General features: G+C 49.2%; 1 protein-coding gene across 3 annotated transcripts; it reads right to left on the bottom strand.

Annotated features, from left to right (window-relative positions):
- Positions 1-5,857: 5,857 nt before the first annotated feature.
- LOC106737444 (uncharacterized) lies at positions 5,858-10,759 on the bottom strand. 3 transcript variants are annotated; one of them, XM_019493130.2, is made up of 5 exons: positions 10,517-10,758; positions 10,147-10,354; positions 8,151-8,310; positions 7,273-7,425; positions 5,858-6,308 (listed from the first exon to the last, which is right to left on the bottom strand). In XM_019493130.2, exons 1-5 carry the CDS (start codon positions 10,642-10,644, stop codon positions 6,148-6,150), a joined length of 810 nt encoding a protein of 269 aa, XP_019348675.1. In that variant the 5' UTR covers positions 10,645-10,758; the 3' UTR covers positions 5,858-6,147. The 3 variants fall into 3 exon arrangements, with proteins under 3 accessions (XP_019348675.1, XP_014452987.1, XP_019348676.1); XM_014597501.3 differs by having other exon boundaries at positions 10,261-10,354; positions 10,517-10,756; XM_019493131.2 differs by lacking the exon at positions 7,273-7,425 and having other exon boundaries at positions 10,517-10,759.
- Positions 10,760-10,796: the final 37 nt, after the last annotated feature.

Below are 10,796 nucleotides of genomic sequence, written 5' to 3'. Positions count from 1 at the left end.
AGAGAGATTCAACAGCATCATGTCCTAATCCCACAGCAGGAGGCCCAGGAGGATGAGCACCATTCATCCTGCTCTTTTGGGACTGGAGAAGTGTAAGAACAGGGCCTGAGATCCTACCCTGCCCAGGAAGGAATGTGCTACTACAGTCCGTATGTCCAAGCATCAAATCCGTGTTCAGTGCAGGAACAAGATGCCAAAGAACTGCTGAAACTGCATGAGGCACCTTCTCTGCCTTTGCTCCACACTTTGCATGAGTCTGTCTAACATTCACATGTTATTTGGGGCCACAGCTGTTGTACAGCCCCTCAAGCAACCATATCACATGCACTCTCAGTCATGCTATGCACCATGAGGTGAGATGAGGTGAGAGAGAGTGGTTCATGTGCAGCTCACTTCAGCCATTCTTGGACGTAGCCGATCAAACGCAGCGCATCAAGGTGTAATTGTGGCCAGTCAGGCAGTGTAGCAGAAAAGTCAGTACAAATAGTAAAGTGTGCGACTTTCTTAACAAGAGCCTTTGGACAAGGGGGGTATTCAGCATGGCTGGAACACTACAACACACCTCACCCTGCCTTATTGGGATCACTTGCATCTGACCAGCGGTACAATGTCTTCTCCAGACAAAAACAGTTGATGGTGCCTGGTCTCCATTGTGTAGGTAGGGAACCGCGAAGCTTGTCACCATTTTATAGGTGGGAGAACTGATGCATTGAGATGAAGGCCTAGATCCTCAATAGCATTTAGGCACCTAATTCTCATTTTTGTTGGTATTTAGGCACCTAAATACCTCTTGAGGATCTAGGTTTGACATGCTCCCTCACACAGGGAGTCTGGCAGTATTGACTACTGGAACTCTGGCTTTTGATCGACAGGCAACTGCTGCACTCCCCTTCCTCTCTCTCTAGTTACAAAGAGCCAGGTGCCAGGTATTAGAAAAGAAAACATGCTACAGGGATGTGAGATGGCTGCCCCCTCTGCAAGTATGTGGGAGACCGTTTGGATCTAAACACTCCAATAACTGTGTGCTGAAAGATATGACAGCCTGCCTACCTGTCATATCAGAACAAGGCAAACAGAATAAATGGTTGCCAGCCCCAGTCTGGTTGCTGGGCTAGCTTGTTAGGCTGCATATTTGAATTACAATCTATTGACTAATCAGGGTGAAATGGCTTGGATCTGGGCGCTGCTCTATTTCTACCAACCCATTAAGTGAGACAGACTATTCAAACAGCTTCCTTTGCAACTGGTTCTCCTTTTGGCTTGTGTCTGTCTGCTAGAGATCAGGGTTGCTTTGATTTAGGTGCTCCAAACCTTGATTGACATGCATGATGCTGCCATCTCCTTTAGGCAGTAACAATGTTAATGGTTTATGATTCCCTCCCCCACTTTTCCCAGACTGAGAGACCTGTTCTCCCTTTAGCCTTTGGAGATGTAGGTAACAGCATTCTTTTGCTCCTCTACAAAGACTTGGGGAATACACTGGAGAAATTCCTCCTACATGTTTGCTTGGCATCTTCCCAAAAGATAAGAACTTCAGTGTTTGCGCTCTTTCCTCTCTCCCTTTCCTCCTTGAGTCTTTTTCAGAAATAAAAGCCTATTAATATTTTAATAGCAATTTCAGCTCAGGCATTCTCCCTATTTCAGTGCCTAGCTTATCAGCTATCTCCATGAGATGAGCTTGTGTGTTGTCCTGCTACACTTCCAATCTGCATTGTATGCTCAAAGCTTACAGTGCCTTGCCCTGGGTTAAGGGACTGGATGCTTAACACAGTTGTGGTGCTTTGAGCTCAGGCTACAATGTGGCATCCATCACTGCTGGCACCAGTGGAACTGCTCTGCTGCTGGCCAGTGGGATGCATTTCAGACACTTGTGTAGACCTGGCCAGAGGAATGCCGTGTTAATTGCTCAACCTGTGTCTGGTTCACTGCAGTCCTTCAGAAACCACAGGACTTTGTGCTCCAAACTCTTGAAGAATCAGGGCAGGAATCTTTCATTTGCACTTTCTTGCAGTCTCCGTTGGCTATACCAAATCCCCAGCATGCTGGAAGACCATGTCTAACTGCTAAGTGACACAGGATAATTAAAGAAGTGAAGCTCTCAGGCAAGACTAGGTGATTTTTTTTTTATTAAATAATGGAATGCTGTAGCCCTGAGAGAAGAAGTGAGCAGAAGAGATACAGAATAGGAGGGAATGGATAAAACAAGTCCTGCTCATCTCGGCAAAGTTGCTGGATTTTCATCTAGTCTCCAAAGGTGGAAAAATAGTGTGCTCTGTGTCTAATGCAGATGTGCAAAAACCCAGACAGGGTTTCTTTTTGAACCTTTGTATTTTTTTGGATGATAATTTATCATATTTACCTAAATACAAGTTGATTTGGACTTCAAGATAACCCCACTCCTCTCACGAATTAGATTCTATACATTGGGAAATTATAAATTTGCTATACTGTAGTCTTCTGTGGGAGAGGAGAGTTCATCTGGATGGCTAAAGAACTAGTCAGTTGAGGATACTGGAGAGATCAAACCCTAGTGAGAAAGGAAGTGGGGGGGGGGGGGGGGGTTATTCAGATTGTGTAAAAGTCTCCAGCTAGAATTTTTTAAGTGTAGGTGTTGCAAGTTAAGCTGCCAGGTATATGAGATTTCTGAAGGCACAGACAGAGATGGAGCTCTTGCTGCCATTTGCCTCAGTGTTGTTGTTTTTCTCCCCTCTTCCTTACCCCTACAAATTCCTCCTTATGAACCTAATTCAGAATGGCCTAATCTTCCAATAGCTGCCCTTCCCATTTCTTCCTGGGGAATCATGACTGCACAGCACCTCAGCAAAGCCAAGCTGCTTTGATTTTAGGTGTTCCACTTTCCATTCATGGCATTTTGTCAACCCCAAGGGATCCCAAATCATGAGAACTTTAACAATCATGAAGCTTTAAAAATAGCAGGTCCTGGTATCTTTTTATTCACCTGCTGCTTTCTGAGCCTGGGAGGTTTGTGGTTTTGCCTTTTACTCTGCAGCCACAAAGAACAGAAGCTTGCTTGTTTTTCATTTAAATGGAAGTTGAGCTCCTTGAATCATCAGGAGCTGGAGCTTTGAGCAAAAGATCAACCATTGTGGGAACAGGCAGTGCCAAGTTGTTTGAACTTCTATTTAACCAAAGCCCTTAGGAAAAAACGGCTCTTTGAAGGATTCAGCATCTGTTTTCCCTGTTCTGGTCCACTGCTCTGGGCTCATCCTTGTACTAAAACTTAAAAATGCCTCTAATTCATGTTTTACTGCCTCAGTACAGGTTTGCAGGTAGATATAATTCTTTGTGTCCAAGGGTCTTAAGCAAAATTTAAATGTCATTTATTTTTTTTCTAAATGAAGTGTAAATTGGTAGAAAATGAGATTTAAACTCAATTGAAAAAGGATGCTTGAGAGTGCTCATCATCTCCATGTAGCACCAGCACCATGACACGGTCCTCAGCTGGTAGAAAACAGTCCTGATTCTCTGGACTTCTAAATCTATAGTCTAAATCTAAATCTATAGACCCATTCCACCAGGACCTCGAGATCCTAAGCCTCACATACTGTGTGACTGGTGCTGTAGTGCAAAGGAATCACAACCATTCATTTGAGGTTGGATTGGTCCCTCTGAGGGATCGGTGAGCATCCCTCCGTGCAGGAGGGGACAAGGAGGAGGAGATGGTGTAACCCGTTCTCAGGCTGGTGAGCAATTCACCTCAGCAGCTCCATTACTCCACCACAAGTCAAGGTTGCACAGTCTCATCCTGAATTACTATTCTAGGCACTTCCCCCGCACCATCTTGGCAGATGAGCAAGAGAAAGATAAACAGGGAAATAAACAGCCACACACAGGAAGCCCTAAATAACACCAATACCTTGAGGAGGTAATTTCCTGGTTACCACAAAAAGCAAACTGTTCTGTAGGTGCCTGGCACCGTGGGTTTGCTGTTCAGTTTGGGTGGCTCATGCCACTCAATCGTAGCTTTGGACGTGGCTGGGTCAAACGCAGGGGTAATGTGGAAGGTGGCCTACAACTCCTTTGAACCTGCCAGTGGCTGAGCAGGGGGTCCATATTGGTGTGAATGATGTGCAGAGTTGCCAGAAGGCATACACTTGTCTTGTGAGGGCCTCCTAAGGTCTTTGCTCTAGCAAGAGCCTAACTTAAATATCTGCCACAGAGTCCAGGATGGTAGGACCTGCTGACATGCGAGTGACAGAGAGATACATATTGTTGTGGGCAGGCTTGGGTGCAGAAGTTTGGCTTGTGGAAAAAATTGTCCTTGGGATGGGACTTCAGATGTTGCAGGTGGTATAAAACGTGAGAGAAATGACTGGGGGAGAGTGGAAGCAGGAAGGATTCCTGCAGGGCATGACAGGATTATGCTTGTTGTCTCATGCCTATCAGCCTCCTGCTCTGCTCTGCAGGCTAATTTGGGGTGGGTGCAAGAGAAGGGAAGTTTAGCTTTGGCTAATTAATTAGCTCAGACTTGAGGGGGGTAGGCACTGGGCCTTGGATCTTGAACATGTCTCCACTCTGTCTAGTTTGCAAGACACGCTCAGGGTCTTCTGAATGTCGTTGTCCGTAACACACATCTTGGGTTAAGCATCATGCCAATGGAGTTTGCAACTGGCTTTAAAGTGACTGGCAGATATACAGCCAATCACTTCACATCCGAGGGAAAATGATCCCAAGCCACTTGGGTTGACTGAAAAGGAGCTGGGGAGGAGGCAATGTGGAAACCAGCCCATGGAAATATGGCTAGAGTAGAAAACTCCAGGCAGCACTAACCAAGTCAGAGGGCAAATTCCCACGGTTACAGCAAGCTCTCTCAAGCAAATCACGAGAAACAGGCACTGAAGGCAGGTTGTCTCCAGAGACATGAAGAGTTCTGAGCCACGCACACTTCAGCCATGGGACCGTGGCAGCTGAAGATGAATTCAAGGGCAATGGCTCTTTTGTTCAAGGCTGCAGTGTCAGGAGCTCCGGCCTCACTTGCAGAACATTTTGATACTTTGCTTCGCTTTCTGCAGAGCTTCCGTTTTCTAACTCTACCTTTTGCTCTTGCTGGCAGAGCAGCTCAACACTTGCAATAGCCCTTTCCCAGTCATCTCCCTTCCCTTTCCCCTACACAGCTGAGAAGCCAGCACCATCTGTCCTGAACAAATAGGTGGCTGTGTAGTGCCAGTTCTGTGGATTCTGGCAGCACAACGTCTTAAGGGTAAGTTCTAGATTCTACTAAAAGACACTAGGAAATAAGAGTCAGAAGACAGGACTTCCTGTGCTGCAACCCTGTGCCTGTTTTCCTGTCTGTAAAATGGGAATAACTTGCCACCCTCCCATGAGAGTTGTGTAGGTCAATCCAAGCCTTGTATAGTGTAATTCTGCAGGGGTCCAGAGGATGATGTGATTTCTACTATGATCTAATACTAGTCTTGGGTTGCATGCTTTCCCAGCACTATTTGCCTGCTTGCTTTGCACAAAGGGAAAAACTTGCTGGGAAAGGATAGGAGGGGGGGAAATGACCCAAGGAACTTCCTCTATGAATGTCCCAGTGCATCTTGCCTGTCTTCTAAATCCTGTGCCAGACAACTTTTCAGACTTCATTGCCTGTTGGCTTTTGTTCAGGGCCAAGCACGTTATCAGCTCTTTAAATGTTGTAAGTATTCTGGTCAGAATTCTGGGGATCCAGTTCTTGCAGACTCTCCAGTTAACAAGATTGTCTGCACCATGAGGAAGCAAATGGTAGAGGAAGCTAAAATGAGAGCCAGGATGGCAACCTAGATCTAGGTGTTTAGGAGGAGATTCCCCAACATACCTGCATCCCAGTGAAAAGGAGCAAGCACTCACCACATGGTTCTACAAAAGTCTATCAAAGTTTTATTAAAAAATCATTGAAAGAAGCAAGACACTCACAAAGCCAGTGCCTGGAGAAGATAGGGTCTTGAACACAGGTTTCTGCAGCTTGGGCTACAGAATGCGGAGGGATTCACTTAACGTCTCCCTCCTCCTCTTCCTTCCCCCCCCTCACCCAAGGCACCAGAACCAGGGCAACACTTGGATCCCCGAGGAGTCCACCATAGGCTGTGGATCAGCCTACAGGAGGCAAACATGTAGATGCTTGTTGGGTCTCTGCCTGGGATGATTTCATTTGGTTTTTTGTTTCTTTGTGGCTCTGGCATCCTCACCAGCCTCTTCTTCCCCTAAGCAAAGTGTCTGCAGCAGCGCAGGACACAATTTCTGTGCCACAGCCCAGGCCCAGAGACACATCTCCACCTGGTGAGGAGTCCAGTCTTTCTCTTTGTCAACTGGAAAAGATTGCAAATTGAGCCATTAAGCTCTATGGCTGCAACAGAACCAGATCTACCCACTCTCCAGGCCCCTGATGAGTTCCTGGGGAGACTTGTGGCCCAGAAAAGTGAGAGGTTGAGAGTACAGAATAAAACCACACACACATTCCCTCCGTGCAGCTCTGCAGGCCAGAATTACTCCCTCTTCCCAAGCAGCTCTGGAACGTACCTCCCTCCTGCTTCAAATGCCTGGTCACAGCAGATTGCAGGGAGGGAAAGATCAAAAGCTGTTGTTGCTACATGGTTGTGCATAGCAAAAACATGGGCTTGCAACACCCTTCTCCCCAGCTGCTGCTCCCAGCCCTGTTCTGAAGGGTAGGAAAGGCTTAAAAGGTAAAACCTCTCCCCTACACACAACACCTGGTGGTACAGGTAACTATGGAAGAAGCTACCATAGGTTCAAGCAAGAGATTCTGCAAGCTAGTGGAGCAGACACAAGGCAAGGTGAAGAGAGAGATCGCACAGCAGCTGGTGCTGATGAGCAGGGACCTACCGTGCCTGCAAGATGCATGTGTAAGAAACCAAGGAAATCTACTTGATACAACTGCAAGGCACTGCCTGTGTCTCAGTTACTGGACACAGAAACTTCAGGTCACAATTTGGCACTTAAATAAATTTTCACTGGAGGATCTCAATGGAGCGTGCGGTGGCAGGGGAGTGTTATCTTCATAGCATGGATAGGGAAGGTGGAGCAGAGACCAAGAGACTTGTCCAATGCCACAAAAGCAGCAACAGAGAAGAGGAGGAAACCTGACCCCCAGCTCTGGGTATGAACTACTTTGTCCAGTAGTGCAACAACAACCTTGCCATAAGCGCTGCAGTTCTACTGGCTTTTCAAGACAAGACCTTTAAAACAGAGATGCAGCAAATATCTTCCCCCTCCCTCCACAGGTCCTACTGCAGTGTGGCCCCCACCCCTCACCTTCATTTAGTTTCTTGGTACAAAGCTGGATCCTGTCCAGGTAGCAGATGTAATGCTTGAGGGAATACTTAATGGGGGTGAGGCCTGGGATGGACTCCACTGCTTCATCTGCCATGAAAGCCACAACCTCAGGGGCTCCTGCTGCCAGGATTGCTGAAATGGGAAGGTGGGGGAGTATGCAGCAGAGGAACTGGACAGGTTGGAGGGGGTGGGGGATAGCAGGAGATGCCAAATCCTTCATCACAGCAGATGTCCACTTTCTTAGGGCCTTGGGGCTGGCTCTTGGATGCCTGTCAGAGCCTGCCAGGGCAAGCTGGCACATCACAGAACCTGAAGCCAAGCCAAGAGGACTTGTGCACACCAACACTCCCAGGAGAGATGGGACTGGACCAGTGCAGGGTTCAAGGGGAGGCTTGCCCTTGGGCAGCTGGAATTACCTCTGCTTCCACAGATAGGTGTCTCTCCACCAGCTCATCACAGCAGGAAATACACCAAGCCAGTGACTCAACCATCCCAGCTGGCACCTTCTCGTGCAGGTTTGCATGCCCTCGACCTGTACTTTCTGCTGCCCTCAGTGCTAAGGACCTCTTCAAGGTTTTGGTTTTAACAGGCCACTAGCAACTAGTTTGGCTGCCTGCAAGACTAGGAAGAACCAGTGGCTTCCCCCTTGTCCACAGGGCTGGGATCTAGGGCCACCGCTGTTTCCCAGGAGCCATGAGTGTCAGCATCTTGCATCCCACTATGCAAGTAGCAGTGCATGGCTGTTTGGGTGAAAGTGCTGACCAACCCTGGCTGTTCTTTCACTTACAGTTTGGTCAATCCATGGCTCTACCCCCTTATCTCTTCCCCATCCCTCACTGAATTCCCTTAGTCCTTACCTGAAGCTGTGGCTGGTCCTATAGCCTTTAGCTGGCTCAGCTCAGTTATGGCAGCTGCCACATCTGGGAGGAGCTGAAAAGCTTTCCTTGTACAGCGCTCCACTGTCTCCTGGGAGTTAGTGGCCACCAGCTGCTGCAGACGAGGACGGAACTTTCCCCGCTAGAGGGGAGGAGAGAAGGCAGCAAGGTGAGCCCCCCTCAACTGAAGACTTAGCTGTGCAGGTGACTACAGCTCATTGCTTGTAACCCCAGGGGCTGAAAGGGGCAATACTCTTATTAGAGGGGATCCAACTCTGAGGCCATGAGTTCTTTGCCAACCCTTTGAAAAAAAAACAGAGCAATTCTTTCTTGGTATACATTTCTGTTCAACTGTAGTCCCCTGACTATGCTCTACATGCCCCCTGGGATCCACCACGCCCTAAAGATAAGACTCTGAGGTCAGAGAGAAGATAGCCCAAGAGGTCTTTGCCTAAAGCAATACTGTCCAACTCCCCTGGGCTTGTCCTAAAGCCACATCCAGACCACAGAGCTCCTCGTGGGCTAGATCCAGATCTACCTCTGGCAACAGGGGAAGTGGCAGTGGTGTGAACTGCTGTGGTTTCCTGGGTGTTTGTGTTGGCTCAAGGAGCCGAGAGGAATAACAGTCTTTGCTTGCCCTGCTGCCACTGAACTGGCAACAAGGCTCTGTGCCCTAGTATTCAGCAATGGGCCCAGCCCCCACTCACCCCAACCCCTCTAGGAGTCTTGTGGGCTGTGACAGGTCCGAGGGCCAGACCTGGTCTGCGGGCTGGGTCTTTGACACCCCTGTCCTAAGGAATAGGAAGTTGGGTAACCAATTTGGAAAATGCAAAGTGGTTTGAGGCTGAGCACAGTGTGCCTGGAGGAAAGTTTACTTGTTCACAACTCTCGTGTATCTTTTCCAGCTACTACGCCACCCCCTTACTCTGCATCTTCTCTGGGATTTTACCTTCCTTTCCTCGTTTTCCCAAGTAGACAACAGCCTTGCCTTCACGGCTCTATCCTATTACCACGACACTCCTATCTCAGTGCAGTTTCATCTACCTTCTCCTTTCTCCCAAATATTCTTAGTGACTAAGCCAGCCTGCTGCTTTCACCCTGCCCAGCTATAATTGGACCAACCGCTCCATTCCAGTGGATTCAGAGCCAATGAAAATAATTCAATTATAAGCTCACTGATGCAGATAATCTCTCTGTGCGCTCAAAGAGCTGTGGGCAGTACTAACGCTGTGTAAAAACAAATTAATAATAATTCCCCTGGAAATCCAATCACAGGCCTGTGGAGCTAGTGGGAGGAAACTGACCAAGCTGTGTGAAATGCAAAAGGTTAGGATTTATCTACACTCAAACTGGTTTGCTGCTATAACATGACTGGCATGGCTGGACTGCTAAATCCCCTACTGGAGATGCAGTCATTGGATCCTTTAAACTGTTGTGTTAGGACAGCTCACACCAGTTCCCCAAGTGGAACAGACTATCCCAGAAATACGCTGCTTTGCCATCGTGACTGTATCTGCATTCAGGCTTCAGTCGTGTAAGCTGGGCGATAACAAGGTGAGCTAAGGACAGAGCTCCATCATGCTCCTAACTAAATTTGTTCGGCTAGCAAAGGTGTTTACATGGAGACAGGATCAAAAAGAAACGTGACATTTCTAGAGATGAGGCTACTGACTCCTCAGGCCCGACTTACCACAGCCTGTCTGCAGCTGAATGCAACTTAGAGCAACCCCAAGGTTGTTGCAGGTTGAACCAGGGTCCAGACTGATTAATTGATTAACAAGCCGCAAAGATGACATAAAACTGCTTCTCTACCCCTGCCCTGGGCCAGAGGCTATGGCCGGCCCATGATTTCTGTCTCAACCTTAGAAAGGTAAGCACAACAGTTACCAATTTAAATAGCTGTCAGACAGCTGGCGCGCACGTGCTCCCGAGCGGAAGCAAACACTCAATACCCTGCAGACGTCGGATCTCCCAGCACCTGGAAGAGATGTCGCAGCCCGTGGGGGGCTGAGACCCCCGTCCCAGCCGTGCATCCACTCCCATTATAGGGCTGAGACGCTGCACGTGGCCATTCAGCTGGGAAGTGACTCACGGTGAGTTTCCACTGCATCAGCTTCACTACTTCGCCCTGGGTCAAATGCTTCTCTTTCCGTCCCGCGAGAGCAGCCGGCAACTCCTCCTGATACCTGAAACAGAGCCCAGAGCGGGCAGGACTCGCGCCGCCGCCTGCACCCGACCCCCTGCGGCCCCTCGTGTCACCGGGGCACCAGAGCCTGGGGCTCCGCACTGGCGACAGCTTCGGGCGGGACGAGCAGTTGCGCGGGCGCCGCCGCCGCCGCCGCATTTACCATTTCTCCAGCCCGGCGAGGCCTTTCCGCTCGCTCCCCTTGGCTTCGACCACCGCCCAGTGCAGGTCGCGCACTCGTCTCCAGCACGCGGGGTCTTGGCAGCCGTAGAGACCTCCCTTGGCCGCCATGTCTGTGAGGACCCCTCGCTCCCGCGGTCGCCCCCGCTCTCCACCAACGCTCCCAGCACGCGCCGTGCGATTCGCGCCAGCTTCCCAGTGTCCCCTGCGGCAGCCCCAGCCCCGCCCCTCACGTGACCCCTCCCGCAGGCCACGCCCCCGTC

This window comes from Alligator mississippiensis, chromosome 13 (genome assembly GCF_030867095.1).
Source record: "Alligator mississippiensis isolate rAllMis1 chromosome 13, rAllMis1, whole genome shotgun sequence".
NCBI lineage: Eukaryota > Metazoa > Chordata > Crocodylia > Alligatoridae > Alligator > Alligator mississippiensis.
The sequence above is the reverse complement of the archived record's forward strand: the minus strand, read 5'-3'. Positions and strand labels throughout refer to the sequence as shown.